This window comes from Saccopteryx leptura, chromosome X (assembly GCF_036850995.1).
Source record: "Saccopteryx leptura isolate mSacLep1 chromosome X, mSacLep1_pri_phased_curated, whole genome shotgun sequence".
Taxonomy (NCBI): Eukaryota; Metazoa; Chordata; class Mammalia; order Chiroptera; family Emballonuridae; genus Saccopteryx; species Saccopteryx leptura.
The window spans coordinates 14,691,794-14,713,933 of NC_089516.1; the positions used below are offsets into that span (position 1 = coordinate 14,691,794).

Below are 22,140 nucleotides of genomic sequence, written 5' to 3' on the forward strand. Positions count from 1 at the left end.
GCAGTGCCTGGCAACATGGAAACGTGTGTCAACCTGAGTGTTGCCACTACAAGTTACAGAGGGGAGTTGGAGCTGTCCATCTGTGTTCAGGCAGGAAAGCAGAAATCGCTCCACGGATTTCAAAGAGTGTGTTTAATGCAGGCATTGGGTGCAATGGTACTAGAGGACGTAAGGAGCAAAGAGGGAGTGAAGCTACCCAGAGGTCAGTGACTGGGAAGCTGCTGCTGCTCTTTAGGCCAGAGCCACGAAAGGGGGAAAGGCGCCAGCCCCGAGTCCGAGCCCGCAGCACACTCACCCCTGCAGTGGCTGCTGCTCCGCAGTCCCCGGGAGCCACGGTCCCACAGCTGCCACTGCAGTCTGCGCTCACTGGCAGCCACAGGCCTCTGCTGCTTTCATCTCTGGCTCTATGCTCATAGGAGCCCACACTTGCCTGGCAGACAGATAGAACCAGGAACAGTAAAGGAAAGCCAAAGCGGGCCGATGCCTCCTGTGAACAGAATTGAAGAGGAGCTCTGATGCCAAGGGAGTAATTTGTTGCTGTGATGTGGAGTGTGCCAGAGGTCAGAGTGGGGCTGAGAGCAAAAGCGCATCCTCCATGCTCAGTATTGCACAAGAAGATGGGGATACAAGGAAGAAAAATATGTTTCATTGAATCTAAGCTACAGCTGATTGTAAGATGTACCACACTGCTATGTACCATTAAGTCAGAAACATGCTGACAAATTATGCCACACCCCTAGGTGTTAACTTCTAGAGATGTTAAAACTTGAAATAAAGTCTCTCTTAAAATAGATATGATATGGTAAATGCCTCTCCTCAATGTACCTGTAATTTAATGGAACAAATTTTTATAGAGATTATCAGAATAGAATCTAAGTGGCCAGCAAAACTAGTCCTAGTTCCTGCTCAGTATCATGTCATACTGGCTGTTCAATATTTAGAATGTCACCCCCAATTTCACTACATACTTTTTTTTCCCTTGTTTGGGGGGGGGGTAGGGAACGAGACAGACTCCTGCATGCACCTTGACTGGGATCCACCTGGCAGCCCCATCTGAGCCTGATGCTCAAGTATGAAGCTAGTTTTAGAGCCTGAGGCTGATGTGCTCTAATGGAGCTATCCTCAGAACCCAGGGCCATGCTTGAACCAATCAAGCCATTGCCTGTGGGAGGGGAAGAAGGAGAGAAAGGGGAGAAGGTGAGAGGAGAAGCAGATGGTCACTTCTCCTGTGTGCTCTGACTGGGAATCGAACCCAGGATATCTATATGGGCCAACATTCTATCCACTGAGCCACTGGCCAGGGCCTCACTACATAACTTTAATGTTTAGTTTTGTTAACTCTTCAGTTCACCTTGCTACATCATTTAAAGGACTCAATGGTTTTTTGAAGCCACTGGTTTTCACAATGTGGTCCTTAGACCGGCAGCATTGGCATTGTGTGGGAGCTTGTTAGAAGTGCAAACTTCAGACCATCCTAGACCTACCGAATCAGACCCTGGGGGAGAAGAGCCCAGCAATCTGTGTTTTAATCAGCACCCCAGGAGATCTTGGTGTCTGACCACTCAAATTTGAGAATCACTTTTCTATATGCCTCTTGCTTTCATAAACATCTGAGGAAGCCTTTTTTAAACAAATGGCTATCATTAATCAAAGGCATAAACTTCTGTAGGTTAGTAGTCTGAGAGGTCAGGATGGGTCTGATCAGTCTGAGGATGTAGCAGGTAAGCACTAGTGGGATGAATAGTTCTAACATTTTACAAAACGTTATGCAGTGGAATGCTTTGGAAAAGGTCTTAGAGGTATTGGAGTTGTATTAGCTATGTTTTTTATTTTCTATATTTTGTGATTTTTTTTTTTTGATACCTTGGAGCCTTGTGGACCCAGGGAGGGACAGCCTTTCCCAGGGTTAGCTAATTCCCAGAGATAGCGAATGACTTAAAATGCCTTTGAAATGCAGACCAAGCAATCCCAGATCCATAGTCCCACCTACCTCCTTTTCTCCGTCTCCTGCAGGCCAGGCCCTTATCCCCCATCCTAAATACCCTCACCCTAAATCCCCCCAGGGCTGGGAACTAGGCAGCTGGAGGCCCCGCCTACAGACCTGTAGAAATTATTCAAACTATCTAATTCTGAGCCTCAGCTGCTTACCCTGCCTCACCCATCTTCCCTTGGAAACCTCAATACAGGCTTTTGCCCATGCTGTCCCCTCACTCCTGCCATCTGACTGACTCTGGTGCCTCTTGTGGCCCTGCCTGGCATTTTTTTTTTTTTTTGGTTTGGTATTTTTCTGAAGCTGGAAACGGGGAGAGACAGTCAGACAGACTCCCGCATGCGCCCGACCGGGATCCACCCGGCACGCCCAGCAGGGGGCGATGCTCTGCCCCTCCGGGGCGTCGCTCTGTTGCGACCAGAGCCACTCTAGCGCCTGGGGCAGAGGCCAAGGAGCCATCCCCAGCACCTGGGCCATCTTTGCTCCAATGAAGCCTTGGCTGCAGGAGGGGAAGAGAGAGACAGAGAGGAAGGAGGGGGGGTGGAGAAGCAAATGGGCGCTTCTCCTATGTGCCCTGGCCGGGAATCAAACCTGGGTCCCCTGCACGCCGGGCTGACGCTCTACCGCTGAGCCAACCGGCCAGGGCCTGCATGCCTTTTCTTTTTTTTTTTTTTGTATTTTTCTGAAGCTGGAAATGGGGAGAGACAGCCAGACAGACTCCCGCATGCGCCCGACCGGGATCCACCGGGCACGGCCACCAGGGGTGACGCTCTGCCCACCAGGGGGCGACGCCCCGCCCCTCCGGGGCGCCGCTCCGCCGCGACCAGAGCCACTCCAGCACCTGGGGCAGAGGCCAAGGAGCCATCCCCAGCGCCTGGGCCATCTCTGCTCCAATGGAGCCTCGCTGCGGGAGGGGAAGAGAGAGACAGAGAGGAAGGAGGGGGTGGGGGTAGAGAAGCAAATGGGCACCTCTCCCATGTGCCCTGGCCGGGAATCGAACCCGGGTCCCCCGCACGCCAGGCCGACGCTCTACCACTGAGCCAACCGGCCAGGGCCTGAGCCAACCGGCCAGGGCCGCCTTTTCTTGAAAACTGTGAGTGATAAACTTCCTTCAAAGGCTGTCTTTGTGTTTGTCCTCTTCCCATACCCAACTAAGACACATCCTGAGTGTTTCAAAACAGGAGTCAGAGAGATTTGAGTTCCAATTGGGCTCTGTCACTTACCCATCATGTGATCTTGAGAATATTTCTTATCCTTCGCCAGCTTCAGTGTCCTTATCTGTAAAACATGGCAAAGGCTCCTAGATGATAAGACTAGTCGCTATAAGGCCTGATGACAATACACATAAAGTGAGTGCACGCTGAAGAAATAGTAGCCATATGGCCAATGAGATGAGAATAGCAAAGAGTAGAGTCCCCCTTTCGGCTCAGAAATGCACAAGTACAATTCACGGATCAATAAAAACCTCTCAAATGTGTGTTCTTCCTAATGTTCAAATCAGGAGATATTTTGTGTATTGCTATTGTTCCCCAGCTGAAACACTTTTCTCCACATATGAAATGATGTCTGCTGTTCCTGTTAAGGAAATGAAACCTGATAATTAATCTTTTCAACAAGGAAATTAGAGGAAGCATAGTTTATCGCTTTTCCTTGGCTCAACTGTCATTTTGACATGCTATACCTACCTTCACTAATTACCTGAGGTAGATAAGCAAATTTATCAGGTGACATGGCAGAGAGAAAAGAGGTTGGAATTAGAAACCACTCAGGCCTTAAGACAAATACCTGCTATGTGACCTTGGGTACATCACTTAATAGCTCCAAACTTCAGTTTCCTCATCTGTAAAGGGAGATAGAGCACTTAGCTAAGAAAGATGTTTGAAAAGATCAGATATAATGTGAATAATGAGTCTCATTAGAGCGAGGCCTGGGACTTCAAGCCTCCCTAGTCTGCAGGACCTGCCAACAAACAGTCCGCAGTAGCCCCTAGCTCCGAGTTTTCAGCATTTAGCTTCCTCCCCCCTCTCCTCTCTCCCCTCCCTCCCTCCTCCTTCCCAGGGAAGGATGAGTACATTTTTCGGGATTTGAATCATTTCCTTGTTTCTTAATGAAATTGTGGCCCATGTGGGATTTTATTGCCTGAAACAGAAGACCCTGCGCGTCCAAATAATGACCAGATGCGCTCTTGTTCAGCATAAAGACTCGGCTTCAGTTGTCATCTCAGCCACTGAAGTTGCACTGAGGTTGCGTGATTCACTTTTCTCTGAATAAATCATCTTACCTGTGCATCCTCTGGGGAAAGACAAAAAGGCCAGGCGGTTCCTGCCTCAGGGTGGGGCCTGACCTAGATGCAAGCTGCCCCTTCTTGCAGGTCCTCTTGGATGTCTTCCCAACAAATCCACCGCTCAGGGATTTCTATTGCCCTGGATACTTCCTGGCTTTTAGTATTTACAACTAAGTTGCTAAAGGCTTTGCATATTCTGGTGAACTGAGCCCAGTTTACCATCCAGAATCTCGGGCATGGCTTTTTCGTCTTCCCTCACAGGGCCTTGAACAGGGCTGGGAAACTGAGAAATATTAAGAAACTTCTATTGATTCATTGATTGATTCCAGTTAAGGCTCAAGATAGTTCTGGAGGTTCTTTAATTATTATTATTATTATTATTATTATTATTATTATTTTGAGAGAGAGAGAGAGACATGCATTTGTGGTTCTGCTTACTTATGCATTCATTGATTGCTTCCTATATGTGCTCCAACCTGGGATTGAACCTGCAACCTTAGAGTTTCCTGGCAACACTCTAACTGATTGCGCTAACTGGCCAGGACCAGTCTGGAGGTTCTTAATTGAAACAGTTGGGTGGGTGCAGGCCAGACTATTAACAGACTTACATGCATAGTGACTTCAGTTAACTAATTTTCATAGCTCTTAATAAATTATAAAAATTTTTTAGCCCTGGCTGGGTTGCTTAGTTGGTTAGAGTGTCATCCAATAATGCCCAAGTTGAGAGTTTGATGCCCAGTCAGGGCGCATGCAAGAATCAACCAATGAGTGTATAAATAAATTATCCCAGGATAATGACTTTTCACACCAAAACACACTAAAATAATATGCTATAGTTTCAATATTGTAGTTTCAGGCAAAGACACATTGACCAATTTCCCTGACACAACGGCTTATTTTTAGAGAACATTGAATGGAATGATTTCGAGAAGCAGGGCAAGTGTGAATGGCTATTTTGTTTGGGTTGTGTGTGCCATGTAGGTGGGGTGAAAAGGCAGCATCTTCTTCTACTCTTTAGTCCAGGTGTTGATAAACCATTTTGTAAAGGGCCAGCGAGTAAGTATTCTAAGCTTTGCAGGCCATTATGTATGTGTTGCAAAATGAATCAGTTCTGACCTTGTAGCATGGAAGCAATGATGAACAATATGTAAACAAATGGGCGTGGCTTTGTTCCAATAGAACTTTATTTACAAAAACAGGCAGTGGGCCAGGTTTGGACCATGTGCCCTAGTTATGTAGACCCTTGATTTGTTTTTTGAGAGCACTCATTATTTCTCTGTGTTTTGGACTTCTTTATTTTTCCCCAAGGGCATTTTTTTTCTGTGTTACAAGTGCAGGTTGAAAATTAACGTGGAAAATGGCACAGAGGAAGAATGTACTTTATAATGAATGAGTCACCTGTACCGGTTCCTCTACCAGTTCCCACTCATTCTCAAGTCTTCCTTTATTCCTTTAGTGAGTATAATAAACCTTCATTACATTACATTATACAAACAAACTAGTTTTAGTATCTTGAAAGCTGTTTATTACTTTTATGGAGTTGTTTTCATTGTTCAATTAATACATTTTTCTATCTGTATTTGCATCTTTTAGTATGGGATGGAATGTATCATAATTTTTCTATTGCAATTATTCAAAGTACTGTATTTTTTGCTCCATAAGACATACTTTTCCCAAAAAAAAGTGGAGGGGAAAATGTCCATGTGTCTTATGGAGCAAAAAATATGGTATTTTAGTAAATATTTTAACACACCATTTGGTTCAGAATATTTTTTTTTTCTTATTTTCCTCCTTAAAACCCTAGGTGTCTTATGGTCAGGTGCATCTTCTGGAGCGAAAAATATGGTATTTTGTAATGGTTTTTCGCTTAGTGGTTGAAAGTTTGGGAATGAAATCATGTTGCCACCAAGCAAGGGGGAGGTGTGCTCAGGGTGAGCCCCAGCTGCCCTCACCTGTGGGGAATGGCCAGGTGGGGACCGGCTGCTCCTGCTGGCGTCCCACAGCCGCCGTTGCATGTCAGTCTGGACCCAAAATGTTTGAGGAGATTTGGAGAATGTGTAGGGCAATGATCCCCCTTGCCATCTTTCCGTTTTTGGGTCTTCCTATGCCACCTGCAGTTCGTGGGCCTCAGGGTTCTGATTTGCAAAACGGAGAAAAATATACCTTTGTTGACCTTTGTTATCAAGGATATGGGTTCGCCCTGAGGTTAAAATGGTATATGGAAGTGCTATGCCCATGTAAAGTATCATTATCATCGGAGCATTTAGAAGGAATCAGGAGGCTGAAAAGCCCCCAGCCACTAGCATCTGAAGTTCCTGAAGCTTCTTTTTTAAAAGCAACTAGCTAGGGGTAACTTGGATGATTTTCATTGCTCTTATCTCTCCCTTCGCTCTTATGGGCAAGAAGCTGTAGATGCTGGAGCTGTGGTACTGAACTTGAAGGACGTGATTCTCCACTTTGTGGAGTTCACAGTCTAAGAAGTGTTATGGAGTCAAGTCCAAAATCTCTCAGGGGAATCCCAAGCTAGGGGCCAAAGGCCTGCTAAGATGTGCTATAGAATAACAACAACAACAACAACAACAAAATAACACCGACAGCCAACAAGCACAGAATATCTGCACGTGCCACGATGCCGTAACTTGGACAAGGCTTATGCTCTTCTACCTTTGAGGCAATGTGAACTGAGTAAGTTAGGATGTGTTGTGAAATAAGTCTAAAACCTCAGGAGAATCCCATGCTGAGGGTCTAAAGCCTGACCACGTTGAGCCAGATAAAACCAGGTACATGGGGCCATGTTGCACTGGGATCCTCAGTGTCTACTGAGCTCTGGTGAGACCTCCAGGCCACAGGCACAAGTTTTGTATGACAAAAGTGCTCTACTGGTTTCCAAATGTAGCTGAATCCCCATCCCTTCTCCCCTCCCACTGACCTATGACCTCCAGTAAAGCAAGAACAGTTAAATAATAATTGTGTTGTGAATTAATAATATCTATAAACAGGGGTGGGAAAAAGGTGAAGAATAACACTAAATAATAGAATAATTAATAAATATTAATACAAGAATTAATTCTGTTTTTTGTACTCACCACTGTAAGCCTACTTTTGCCCGGCACTGTAATAGGATCCAAAAATGTGTATCATTTCAATAGCATTGAGATATCAGTTGTCCTTTCCCATGATGAAAGCAGATTTTCATAAATGAAAACGTTAGCATGATCAGAGAAATCAAAGACCCAGTCATTAATCAGTCTTTCCAGTGAAATCAATTACCTTTGAATTCATCCTGGGGAATCTGCTGAAATGGGTAATTTATATAAACACAAAACATAGTAACCGATGGCTGCCTCCGTGGGACTAGAGGACAAAATACACGGGGGACACTTCTGATCAAACCATGCAAGGAAAAAAATCTTTGACGATATTTTTCATGGTTGCTACCACGCTTCATTTGAAAACTTACCTGTCTTTTGTACAATTCTTAACACTACAGATAGGATGTCTTTTCCCTTCCTCCTTAAAAAAAAGTTCCGTTCCAAACCATCAGCCTCCGTAGGTTGTCCTAATTGCTACTTTGCACTGCACTGGACTGTGACTCTGATTTTTGGCACATGCTGTCATACACAAAGTTCCTAAAATAAATGCTCCAGGATATCCCAGGAACTCTTAGAAGGCTTTAAAAGGGGACTTGCTCACTGAAAGACTATCTTTGATGAAGACAATTCAGGCGAACAGAATGATTATTGCAAAAAGAATTACATGATTCGTTGCAATCCTGCAGTGGGTCCGGAGAATCCTTGCCACCTAACTTATCATGGTCAGGGGGAGTTTGACGAGAATCCAGTTTTGATAAAGACAATTGTTTTTTTCCTCCCCAAGTGACTATACATTTAAATAGCTAAAACATCTGTTCAGCAACATAGTAAAACATGTACACCCGGAACGCCTGAGAGAAGAGCCTGCCAAACAGTCGGTTGAGAGGGACTTTGCTGGGGGGTGCACACCAAGATAAAGCAACCACTGTTTGTTTTGTCTGGTCAGGGGGAAAGCCAAGGCAACCAATATTTTGGGTTTCTTTTATTTCATTTGTGAAGAACTATTTGAGAAGTGGCGAGGGGATATTTCCTGATGGGACTTTTTAAAGCTGTCCATTAGTAGAAGAGCAAGAGAACTTTGGATGTCAACACCTAATAGACTCTTGAGACCAGCCAACAAACCACAAACGGCGACTCCCTTCTTGCGTGGCCTCCACATCCCTCCCGATGGAAGCAGAACCCGGGAGCAGCATGGAGGCTGGGAAACCGGCCAACAGAGGCACTCGGATTGCCCTGGTGGTATTCATCGGTAGCACCCTGGTGCTGGGCACCATCCTCTTTCTAGGTAAGTGGGGCACTGGAGGCCAGGGAACTGGGCTGGGGCCGTGAGTTTTCCTTGTGCTTTATTTCTTCAGCCTTTGTCAGGATGCAGGTAGAGGGCTGCTTGCTTATGTTGGTAGGTGGTGCATCCTTAGTTTCTATTAAGAATGCAAATAGAGAAAGGCTTTTCTTTAGGAGGCTAAATGAATAAATACATGCAAGTTCTCAGTGCAGAGTCCAGAATACGAAGTGGGTATAAAGTGGCTTTGAGTGGCCAGAGGATTTGGGTTGCACTGGGCAGACATTGTTTATATGCATTACACTTAGCAAATGAGTGTTTATGAATTCATAGTCAGATACTTTCATTTAGGTTGTGAGGAAAGACTTGCACTGTGATCAAAACCATGCTGGAATTTCTTTCCATTTGATTTTCGTCAATGTTTGCCTGAGTGAGTCATAAAATTTAACTTACAAAATACGAATTAGTTTTTAAAAATGCACCTTTAATGATATTCTTCATTTCCTTGCTAATCCAGTGACTCTGGTGGGATAACATTTTAATTCCACCTTTCTATTAGAGTTAAAAATTAATGCGAAGGACAAGAGAAGTTTTCTTCCAAGATTTGAAAAGTTCTGTGATTCAATTATTTTAATAACGCTCGGTGAGAATAAGGTACCCAGAGAGAATATATGATGATAAAAACATATTCCTGTGAAAAATAATGTAATTTAACCTTGGGAAGTTTGTAGGCATTTCAAACCTTTGACTTGTCAGCCTTTGTATTTTTCTCACACAGCCTATACTATTAGCTGGAAGGTTGTGTAGGATGAAGCCCTACCTACACTTAGGAGATCCTAGGTGCAGTCTGGAATGTAGCATGCCTGGAAACCCTCCTTTGCATCTACAGGATGCAGGGGGCCATGCTTATCTTGGCAGGGAAAACCCAGTAATTAAACTTTAAAAGCATTAGGGTTGTGTGGTTGAAAACTCAGCTAAAATGAGCAAACCATCTTTCCATGTTTTCTGTGGCTGAAAAATTTAGGGAATTAGATGGGTTTATTGCTTTCTGGTACAGTTAAACCTCCTACTCCTGCAACCAAATCTGTGGCTCTTGAAACTGTTATAAGATTTCTTGGCACTTCGGTTTTAGGCAAATGTCCTATCCTGAAATTCAAAACTGGAGGTAAAATAATATGGGTGTGCCAAGGGACTGCATACCGTATAAGAAGTGGCCATAAAGTTAGACTATTTGTGTTTTGAAAATGCTCCCAACTTAAAAGTCCAAACAATGATTGTTTACATAAAAACATGTACTCTTTTTAATGATGTTACCGCTGCTTGAAACAGTTTTGAAATTCCATTGTTATGATTACATCTGAGGCTGTAGCATATTAGTTGGAACATTATTGATGGCAGCAAATCTTTGTTCTTGGAGAGAACATGATTCTTTGGGATCAGCTCTAAAGTTTTTAGAGCACGGTAAAATTCACCAAGCCAGTCAATGCTATTATGGGTAAGGAGGTCTGCATATAATATAACTTTCCAGAGTGTCTAATAACCTGGCTCTCACCGTGCATCTCTGAAAGGGGCTCTAACGCTAACGATGGTAGAGTAAGAGTGTGGTCATTCTACACGTTCGCTGCCCAGAGTGTGGTCCATGGACCAGCAGCATAAGCATAGCTTGTAAGCCTAGGCCCCATCCATCCCAGACCTACTCATTCAGAATCTGCATTTTCACAAATGAAGTTTGAGAAGCATTGCTTCAAGTGACCACATCCATTTGAATGTATGCATTCAGATACATTTGCTTTAAAATGTCTTTTACCTTGTCTGGATAGCTTGCTTGGTTAGAACGTTGTTGTCCCTCTGCACAGAGGTTGCTGGTTCAATCCCCGGTTAGGGCACCTACAGGAAACAGACTGACGTTCCTGTCTCTCTCTCTCTTTCTCCCTTTTAATCTCTCTAAAACGAATAAGTGCATGAAAAAATACCATATTTTTCACTCCATAAGATGCACCTGACCATAAGACACACCTAGAGTTTTAAGGAGGAAAATAAGAAAAAAAATATTCTGAACCAAATGGTGTGTTAAAATATTTACTATAATACCATATTTTTTGCTCCATAAGACACATGGACATTTTCCCCTCTACTTTTTTTGGGGAAAAAGTGCGTTTTATGGAATGAAAAATATGGTATTTACACTGTCAAATTAAAAAAAAAACAACCCAGGGCAAAAAAGTTATATATATATTTTAATAAAATGTCTCTGCACTATTTCAGACTCCTGCAGTCTCCCTACCCTCTTCACTATCCAGTGAAGGCTCTGCCCCCCAAGTACTTCCACCTTGCACCCAGCAAAGTCCTGTCTGGAAGTCTCCTGGGCCCTGCCAGGCAATGAACGCTCTTTGGGACAGTATTCTGGCGAAGATCCTTTTCTCTTCAAGGTGCTTCCAGGGTGACTTTGTGGTACATTCTTCTGCCTGTTCAAGTTCAGTTACACGTCTGCGATTTCTAGCATTTCTCCTTACCTCTTTGTATTTTAGGTTCCGGGTTAATCACTTTACTAAAACTTAGTCCTACAGTAAGAGAGATTGCCACTGACCTTTGTGTGGTTTGAGACAACTTTGAGCACTAGGGTTTAAGAGGTCAGGAATAATGATATACCTATAACCAGTTTATTTTAAAGTGGCCTTTCTTCTCCTCCCCTGTCCCCCACTCTTTCTCCCCACAATCAGTTTCTCAAATGCAACGCCTGGCAAACTTCACTTTGTAAAGGGCCAGGTAGTAATATTTTCAGCTCTCTGAGCCGTACTGCCTCTGTTGCAGCTACTTGACTCTGTTGCAGCACAAACCAGCCATTGACAATATGTATACAAATGGCCTGGCTATGTGCTGCTGCAATTTGATTTCTGGATATCGGAATCTAAAGATCGGATCGTTTTTACATGTCATAAAATATTATTCTAGTTTTAAATGATTTTTCCCAATCATTAAAAATGTGAAAAGCACTGTTAGCTCATGGGCCATATAGAAAACAGGTAGTGGACTGGACTGGACTGGGCCCACAGGCCATAGTTTGCTGAGTGGCACTGTGGTCATTCTCATGCTCTCTGTCTGTGGGTGACTCCATTTTACTCTGAAGTTATTTCTGCTGGTTATAGGGAAATCTTAAAATAAATTTATTTATTTATTTATTTATTTATTTATTTATTTATTTAAGCAAGAGAGGAATGAAGAAAGAGAGAGGAGGGGAAAGGAACAGAAACACAGGCTTATTCCTGTATGTGCCCTGACCGGGGATTGAACCAGCAACCTCTGTGCTTCAGGACGATGCTCCAACCAACCAAGTTGTCTGACCAGGGCTAGAGAAATCTAAAATGAGAAGCTAAACTGTTCTTTGAGTTTTTTTAAAAGTTCCTAATCAGCAAAAACTAATATTTTTTTTTATATGAAAGACATTTTCTTTGTTGTGTCTATTTCATTCCTTTACACCTTCACAACATCTGGGCTTGTTGACTCTTACTTATCTGCAGGATCTTAATTAAGATAGCCCCCCACGAATATAACTATAATAGTCTTCCTTGAGGGCTTGGGTCTATTTGCATCCTGATTTAATTTAATTTAATTTAATGTAAATCTTTCTTTTACTCATCAGATAAAGATATTTGATTTTAGTTTTGCTTCCTTAGAGGTTTTGGGTCAAGAATTAGTTTTCGTGAAAGAAATAAATCTTTAAAATTTTTATTGAGCTATAATTGACATATCAGTTTCAGCTGTACAACATAACAATTTGTTATTTTTAATATTGCAAAATGATCACAATAAGTTTATTTTGATCAATCTTCATACATAATTGCATAGTTTTTTCTTGTGATGAGAACTTTTAAGACTTACTCTCTTATCAACGTTCACATAGGTCATACAGTATTATAAACTATAGTACCATGCTGTATGTTACATACCCATGACCTATTTATTTTATAACCAACAGTTTATACCTTGAAAGTACTAAGGCTTTAAATGAAGTATGTCATTATCTTTTTAAAAAATAAAACAAGGGGAGTATCAACAAGGTATTGTACAGAATCAGAAAAATATCGTTATTTATAATGAAGTTTATTTTCCATTATATAAAAAAATAACACATGCTCACTAAAGAACATTTGGTCATATGGAAATAGACTGAAGGAAAATTTCCTCCATGGTTCCATCACCCAGGAACATTGAAATATCTAGTATTAATTTTTACACTGCACCGATAGATTTATATTTTTACTTTTTTTTTTGCTTTTTAAAGAAATCAAAACACTCCTTTATGGTATGATCTTTCTTTTTAAAAAAACAGGCCTGGGATGTTCCATAGGGAGTTTCTTTTTTTTTTTTTCCTGTATTTTTCTGAAGCCGGAAACGGGAGAGACAGTTAGACAGACTCCCGCATGCGCCCGACCGGGATCCACCCGGCACGCCCACCAGGGGGCGATGCTCTGCCCCTCCGGGGCGTCACTCTGTTGCGACCAGAGCCACAATAGCGCCTGGGGCAGAGGCCAAGGAGCCATCCCCAGCGCCCGGGCCATCTTTGCTCCAATGGAGCCTCGGCTGCGTGAGGGGAAGAGAGAGACAGAGAGGAAGGAGAGGGGGAGGGGTGGAGAAGCAGATGGGCGCTTCTCCTGTGTGCCCTGGCCGGGAATCGAACCCAGGACTTCTGCACGCCAGGCCGACGCTCTACCACTGAGCCAACTGGCCAGGGCCTCCATAGGGAGTTTCTTGAGTCTGTAACTGAACATAGGTAAAGGCTTTTTGGAGGGTGGCAGCACAGATAGGAACACAGAAAAAGCTGGCTCCTCTGAGCATGCGCTTAACAAACAATACAAATTGCCAGGCTGGCAAGTGATGTACAGGTGTTCCAGCTGTAGCAGAAATAGAGGTACCGCCATGCTTTCTGATCCTGCTTCTCGGCTGAGGATGCCATGAAATGCCTGTCCCCCTTTCATTCCCCCGCTCTCCACCTCCAAATGAGTCCTCACTTCTGCCCATAGAGTACAGCTGTGATGAATTCCCTACAACTTCCTCGGCTACCAAAAATAGTTTTGAAATCTAAACTCACATCTGCTAATGCCCAGGTGCTACCTGGAGTTTACAAATGGGGCACCCTTCTGCACTCCTGCAGAAATCCATTTACATAATGTTGCACCAGATGGGAGAAATTAAGCTATCGGTGAAAAGATGTTCCCATCTTGCTGGGTTTTTGTTCTGTTTTGGTGGAAGTAGTTGGAAGCTTGGTCCATGAAGCTGCATCTGTCTGGTAGCTAGGATCGGTCTGGAGGGAGAAGGGTGTGTGGCGCATGGGCCAGGCACATCATGACTCTCTTGCTAGATGTTTGAGTTATATACACTATATATTACACCCCCCCACACACACACTTTAGGCCTTATCTATATTGATATGTTAGCTAAGATCCAGAAGTTTAAATGCCTCACAGGCTAGCTTTCTCCTTCTATTCAGGATTTGCTCCAAATGACATGTTTGAATTTTCCCGTCACTAAAACAAGAATGAAGTTGCAAACAAAAAGAGTGAAATTTTGAGACTTAAGTCACAGATAACAGAAGAGACTTTAGTGATCTTCTAGCCCAGTGTTTCTCAAACATGAGCCTGTATTGGAATCACCTGGAAGGCTTGTTAAAATGCAGATAAATGGGCCCCACCTCACAGTTTCTGATTCAGAAGGCTTTCTTGCTTGGTAATTTGCATTTCTAAAAGTTCCTGAGTGATGCAGTTGCCACTGCCCAGGGGACCACACTCTGAGAAGCACTGGTCTAATTATGCCCACTCATCTTGTGTTGGAGAGAACTGAGTTTCAGAGCAACCAAGATTCTCACCAAGGTTACTTAGCCAGTAATTTTTGAATTCCGTGTCAGTACCGAGAAAGATGAACTGATATCAAATGTCTTGCAAGTATGCCTGACGGGTGGGTTACCTGATGGTGGGTTACTTGATGGTGGTCTGCTCCAAGCCAGTCATTTCTTTATTTTGGTCTGTTTTTGCAGTGAGTCAAGGGTTCTTAAGTCTCCAAGCTAAACAGGAGTACTGCCTGAAACCAGAATGCATCGAAGCTGGTAAGTCAGTTTTCCATCCTGTGTCGAGTTATAATTATGGTACCTTGGGAGTGGAAGAGAAAACAGGTGGTATTTTTAGTATTCTGTTTGCTTGAGGTTTACCAAGTACGAAATGCAATTTTGATGAAATTGTAAGTTGACTTTCAAGTCTTGGTGTGAAGTCGTGGGGCACAGGCTTCCTGTTTTCTTTTGCTTGGCAAAAAACAGTTGTGCGGTATTCCAAGTTATTACAGGAGACCTCAGAGATACTGCAGGTTTGGTTCCAGACACCCGCAATAAAGTGTTGCAATAAAGCAAGTCGTAATCTTTTTGCTGGTGGAGGGTCTTTCTTTCAGTTTGTAAAAAAAACAACAACAAAAAAAACCCCAACACAACACCTGTGAAGAGTAATAAAGCAAAGTGCAATAAAATACTTGAAACCTATATAATCTTATTAACCAATGTCACCCCAATAAATTTAATAAAAGGAAAAACAAAGCCTGAAGGTATTCCTGTATAAGGAAATCAGGAAGGGGCTTGAAAGGCTGAATGGCCTCTCTGGAGGCCCAAAGACAGGCCATTGGCCTTTCTGTGGCCTCAACTAGATATACAGACTAAGAGAACTACTTATCTTAGTCCTTCTGAATCTTCTGGTCATGGGTCCAACCTATTTTCATCTTAAGCAGGGACCCTCAGTAAATCCATGCTTCCACTGTTACTTGGAATCCCTTGGGTCCTTCCATTCCATGTTACAAGTCAAACTTTTCTTCCCTGAAGTGAAGATGAGTGCCTCACCTTGCCTCAGTTTTGCCACAGCTATTAGGTTCCCTCCAGAAACCAGCATTAGGGCTGAGATTCGCAGGACCCACCCCCAGTCTTCAGGTGGGCAGGGCCACGAAGATGTTTTTCCAAAGAGAAAGCCATAGGATAACTTAAGCTCATGGCCCTTTAACTTTCTTCTTGGCTTTAAAAGAAGAGATTAATGAGTCAATATGCCAAATATTTATTGTACTCCAGGCATTGAGTTAGGTTTTGGGAATGCAGGCATGCCTTGCTTTATTGAGCTTCAATTTATTGTGCTTCACAGATGTTGCATTTTTTAGAAATTGAAGGCAAGACCCTCCACCAGCAAAAAAAAAAGAAAAAAAAATTACGATTTGCTTTATTGTAACACTCACTTTATTGTGGTGGTCTGGAATCAAACCCATGGGATCGCCGAGTTCTGCCTGAACAACAGTAAAGCAGAACAACCAGATAAGGGGAGGCAGACAATTAAACACACAAGGCAATGGGTACACAAGAAAAATATCAGCTGGTGATACATGTTATACAGAAAAGGAAAAGATTAGAATAGAATAATGTGATAGCAAGTGATGGGACGGCTAGTCCAAAGAAATGTTTAAGGGACCCTGAGTAATGACTCCATAATACTTCTTAGACTGCTGTGTGAAGATCTGGGAAAGGGTTTTCCAGGTGGGGGGAACAGCTGGGGAAAAATCCCCATAGGGAGAAGAGCTTGGTGGACTTAAGGAATGGGAAGAACTTGCTGAGTAAGGAGCAGAGTGCAGGCGATGAGGGCCCAGTGAGTTCTTCCCCTAAGTTTGCTTCGAAAGCCTCTGGAGGGTTTTAAAAGAGAGAGAGATAGTGTTATTAGCATTTGAAAAGATCTCTCTCTTGGCTGGCCTGTGATAGCACAGTGGATAGAGTGCCAACCTGGAATGCTGAGGTCACCAGTTCAAAACCCAGGACTTGCCCTGTCAAGGCACATATGACAAGCAACCAATGAACAGCTAGAGTGAAGCAACTATTTTTTGTTTTACACCCCTCCTCTTTCTGTAAAATCAGTAAATAAAATCTTTAAAAGTAGAAATAAAAATAAAAAGATCTCTCTTTGGAGAGCTATACTCAGGGGAGTCTTTCTGTGTGGAGAAGAGACCATAGGGAGTAAAAATGGAAGAAGGTTCTGGAGCAGGAGGTTATTTTGATAAACCAGGTGAGAGGTGATGTCTTGAATTCAAGAGATTGAAAGGGAGACTACAGGGTTCAGGAGAGAGGGCTTGCCGAAAGGTTGTATGTAGGCTGTGAGAAAGTGCAGAGTCACGGTGATGCTTAGGTCTTTGGAGGTGGGCGGATGGTGCCATTTATTGAGGTGGCTTTTAAACTGAGGCCTTATACAAAGGTAATTGGTTATATAATTATGCTATTAGAGTTCTTTTTTAATCTCATTCTTATCAATATACATATTTTTAACCAGGCAATATGTTAAGTGACTTACACGTGCTATCTTATAAAGTCTTCATGAGAACTCCATGAAATCACTGCTCTAACCAGGCTCAATTACAAATAAGAAAATGTAGACTTGTAGAAACTAAATAAGTTGCCCAGGGTTACGTCCTGAGTTACATTAGGGCTGGACTTCAAGCTCATGTCTGGCTCCTCCACATTGTGCTTTGGTGCCACAAGGCCATACTAGGTACTTCTCTCTGACCCTGGCCCTGTCTTGCTTCTTTTTCATACTAGACCTACTAAAATCTGGAGACTAGGCAACCATTTCAGCTTCTTTTTCATACTAGACCTACTAAAGTCTGGAGACTAGGCAACCATTTCAGCTTCTTTTTCATACTAGACCTACTAAAGTCTGGAGACTAGGCAACCATTTCAGCTTCTTGATCTTGTCCCTGGGAGGGTGAGAAAGATTTGGGAGTTCCCAGGCCCTTTCCTGATGGAGAGTCACCGATTTCATGAAATTTGTCTTTTTATAATGAATCATAATAATGCAAGAGTAAAACTTAATGATAATGTCACATATTGCCAACTCGAGTGTTTTGCCATGCTGTCTTGTTTTTCATCTTCACGTTGGAGAATGGCTTTCTAATATTTCTTCTGTTTCTGTAGTGAGAGGCTCACCAAAGATGCAGTCCTCTTTAGTGTAACAATGAGTTCACTACGTACAGAGGTCTGCAGAACAGCTGCAGAGTACACATCACAGAACTGTGGCCAAGGGAAGGTCCAGAATACTATGTGCGTGCACAGGCGCATTGTGTGTGTGTGTGTGCGGGGGGGGGGTGCTGTGTACGTGCGTAGGCACCATGGGTGTGTGTGCGTACTCTGTGCACGCATGCGTGGGCACTGTGTTTATGCACGCCTTGTGCATCCTGCGTGCACGGGCGCCTTGTGCGTAACTGCTATGTACGTTGTGCATGCTGCACGCATGCGTGGGCACCGTGTTCTGCGTGCACGGGTGCCTTGTGCGTCCTACGAGCATGGGCAACTTGTGCGTACCTGCTGTGTACGTGCGTGGACGCCGCATGCGTGCATCATACATATGCAAGTGCTACGTCTATACATCTTGTGTGTGCCTGCGTGCTTGGGAACCTTGTGCGTGTGTGCCGTGAGTATGGGTGGGTGCTGCGTCTATGCATGCCTTGTGCGTCCTGCATGTGTGGGTACTTGGTATGTATGTGCTGTGTACATGTGTGGGTACTGTGTGTGTGTGTGCCAGGTGCATGTGTGGATGCTGCATTTATGCATATCTTGTGCATGCCTGCATGCGTGGGCACCTTGCACGTGCGTGCTTTGTATGTGCATGGGTGTTGCATGCGGTGTACTTGCTACGTGCACGTGTGAGTGCTGTATCTATGCCTATCTTGTGCGTGCGGGGCTTCTGGGTCTTTTCTAAGATGTTTCCTCCAGATAGTTCCTAAATTTGCTTTCTATTTCCTTGAATTTTAACCTGTCTTTCAAAATAAGAACCATACAGGGAAAGAAGGAACAAAGGAGCAGGTATGCTAATGATAGTGGATAAGTCTGGTAGTAGTAACTCATGCCCACAATTCCAGGTTCTCAGCCCCAAACGTAGAGAGCTTGGTAACTCTCAGTTGGCAAGCCTGGACCTGACCTCAACACCTATGATGCAAAACTGGATCTTAACTTATGTGAGGCTGTTTTAGACTTTATTTTTTATGTATGAGACTGTATATATGTATGTATATATGTATATATTCCTAACAGAATTATTAATGTCATTGTTTCAAGAGTGCCACTCCAGATGTTGCGGGAGGCATTATATAATCTGTGATATATACACTATATGACTTTTCTCAAATCTGAAAATCTATGAGCTCTGAAACATCTGGCCTCAAGTTTCAGATAAGTATGGGATAGTAATACTAAAAATGTATAGTCATGGTTGCCAGATTTAGCTACGCACATGCATTCAGGATGCTCAGTTAAATTTGTATTGCAAATATATAATGACTACAGTTTTTTTTCATAAATATGTGCTATGCATATTTGGTACAAATTTATTATACTATAAAAGTAGTAACTTATTTGAAATTCAAATTTCACTAGGCTTCTTGTATTTTACCTAGCAACTGTATTATTTGGCAGTGTTCTTGGCACGGTTCTAAGCACTTATTTACTCATGTATTTACTCATTTAATTCTTATGAAAATCCTATGGGGTGTAATTATAATCCCCATTTTATAGATGAGAAAGCTAAGGCATAGAGAAGTTAAGTTACATAGCTACTGCACGGTATTGTTGCTATTCAAACCCAGGTGACTGACTCCAGAGTCTTACGCCATATTACTTGAAAAAGACTAGTATATAGTTCTTGGCACAGAGGGAATACTCAATATTTTTTTTTCTGTATTTTTCTGAAGCCGGAAACGGGGAGAGACAGTCAGACAGACTCCCGCATGCGCCCAACTGGGATCCACCCGGCACGCCCACCAGGGGGCGATGCTCTGCCCCTCTGGGGCATCGCTCTGCCGCGACCAGAGCCACTCTAGTGCCTGGGGCAGAGGCCGAGGAGCCATCCCCAGCGCCCGGGCCATCTTTGCTCCAGTGGAGCCTCGGCTGCGGGAGGGGAAGAGAGAGAGAGAGGAAGGAGAGGGGGAGAGGTGGAGAAGCAGATGGGCGCTTCTCCTGTGTGCCCTGGCCAGGAATTGAACCCGGGACTTATGCACACCAGGCCAATGCTCTACCACTGAGCCAACCAGCCAGGGCCGGGAATACTCAATATTTATTATTATTATTACCACTTCCTCCCTCTTTCTTGAGCCCTGATGAACCTTACAAACTCAGCCTGGTACTGGGGGCAGTATGTTCACCTCTCCTACATAGACACTAGCTGGAAGGTGCCTCACTGTTTGCTTTATATGCAAAGACTTGAGAGAATACATAGCACAGATTTCCTTCATCATCATATTTCTTTTATTAAAACAAGACTCTCTGGGTTTTCTCCATGAAGCTGAGTAGAGGAAAAGGAGTTTTGGTTTCTTGACAACTATGGTCCCTTGCAATCTGAAGTTGCAGTTTCCCTTCTGAAAGTACAGCTCTGTGCCCAGCTGTGAATTGTGAATGATGAATTGGGAGGCTGAAGCTACAGTTTTCCCATTCAGTGGGCTCAGTTCCAAATTTAGTGTGAGTGATGTATTCCTCCACTTGATATCAGGGCTGAGGTCAGAGCTGATCTTGCAGGTTTTCAAGGTTCCTGCAAGAATACTGAGGAGATGGGGAGGGATATGTTTGAGGGTTGGCATGCATCCAGAAAACAATGTGCTTATGTGAATAAAACTGTGTGTGAGGGTTCCTTTGTATGGTGTCAATATTGTGTGGGATCGAAACTTGGATGATCAGTGACCCTGAGGTGTCACATAGAATATTCATTCTGTGGTTGCACAGCCGGTATAACTACAAATAGAAACTGAAATGAAGATTTTTGTGTGTCCCAGCATATTTCTACATTAAATGATAATGATTAAATAGGAGCAGTAATTAAAAATGTGGTCAGAGACAACTGAATTCTGAAAGATGAAAATATTAAGCCACTTTTAAGTTTATCAAACTTCTAAACCATTTTTCCCTTCATTTTTTTTTGAGGGGTAGGTTGAAAATGGCAAGGATTTTGAAGTCCTATAGAAATTACGATGTTTGTATATTATTCACTTTGTGGAAGACAAGAAGCTGTTTGAAATTTTCATAGAAAGTATAGGCAAGAGAAATAGCTAGCCTTACTTTTAAACTTGGAGGAACCATATATGTAACCAGACTAATATGTGTATCTAAATTTATGCAGATCATACTTTTGGGGGGTAATTTATTCACACTTATCTGAAAACTTATTGGGTTTTCATTACTTTAAATGGAAATGTATTATGGAATTAATTAGAGTAGGAAAGTTACCTAGGATGTCATCTTATCAATGCCATTAAAATATTGGCTATTTAAAAAAAATATCAGTTGGTGCATATCTCTGTGTTAGCGGGGTAGCCAGTAATTGTGCGACAGTTGAGAGCTGGAATTCAATGCTGGGAATTTTGGAACCTTCTCATTTTGTAATGAAATAGGTTTTTTTTTGTTTGTTTTTTAAGCTCATGGAAACATTTAATTTTGCACAAACTTCCTACTTACTACCTTTTTGTATGTCATTGTGTGTGGGCTTATGAAAAAGAAAAAAAGGATACATCAGTCTATTGTGTTTTTCTGTTAACTTACACAACTACTCAGTTCTGCCTCTAGATCTGGGCCAGAAAGGTCCCTGCCTTGGTTCTCTCATTTAGAACACTTCACTTGGCCCTCCTCCCTAGTCAAGGAGTTTATGAGGCCAGGTCAGCAGCCTTCTGTATAACCCAGAGTTCCCTGTAGGTAGCCCCAATCCTCCTTTTAGGGACTGTGTGGATCTCACAGTCAAGGAGGGGAATGTCAAGGGCTCAAGAGTTCCTACCTGGCCTTCCAGGTCTTTATGAAGGTGTATTTTAAATGTATCTTTTAAATATTTAGATATGGCATGTGGACCTGTGTTTCAGTTGTCTTTTGTTGTGGAACAAACCAACTTTAGAGGCCCGGAAACAAGAGTGATTTTATATTTGTCATGATACTGTGGGTTCAGTGAGGATTCTTCGGCTGATACTACTGGCCTAGGCTCGTCCATGAAGCTGCACTCACTTGGAGGCTAGCCTGGCCTGGAAGGTCCGTGATGGCCCCAGGCCCATGTCTGGCACTTGGTTGCTGGCTTGGTTCTTCTCACTGTGGCCTCACCTCCTCCAGGAGGCTCCTTCAAAGGGCAACCTCAGGGTTCCATTCAAAGGGAGTTAACATGGAAGATGCTAGGCATTTTAAGATCTAGCTTTTCAATTCATGAAAAGTACTCTGCCACTTTCTGTTAGTCAAAGCAAAGCGCAAGGCCAGCCCAGATTCAAGGCAGGGGAAATAGATCTTACTGCTTGTGGGAAGATGAGCTAAGTCACCTTGCAGAAGGATGAGAGTGCTAGAAGGAAGTGCACGCATCTTTGCAAACAGTTGAGCATCTAGTCCATGTGTCTGCCCGCCCCATGCTCCACAGCTTATTAGGCATGGTCCTGCAAAACCCAATAACAATAATACCAAACTTTCTCCCTACTCACTCAG

At 43.1% G+C, this 22,140-nt stretch overlaps 1 protein-coding gene across 1 annotated transcript in view; it reads left to right on the top strand.

Annotated features, from left to right (window-relative positions):
• The first annotated feature begins 8,057 nt into the window (after window positions 1-8,057).
• PHEX (phosphate regulating endopeptidase X-linked) overlaps window positions 8,058-22,140 on the top strand; it is a 214,145-nt gene continuing 200,062 nt past the window's right edge. Inside the window, exons 1-2 of the mRNA XM_066357073.1 lie at window positions 8,058-8,651; window positions 14,677-14,745. Coding sequence (XP_066213170.1) covers window positions 8,534-8,651; window positions 14,677-14,745 — 187 coding nt within the window. The 5' untranslated portion in view covers window positions 8,058-8,533. The remainder of the gene's footprint in view (window positions 8,652-14,676; window positions 14,746-22,140) is intronic.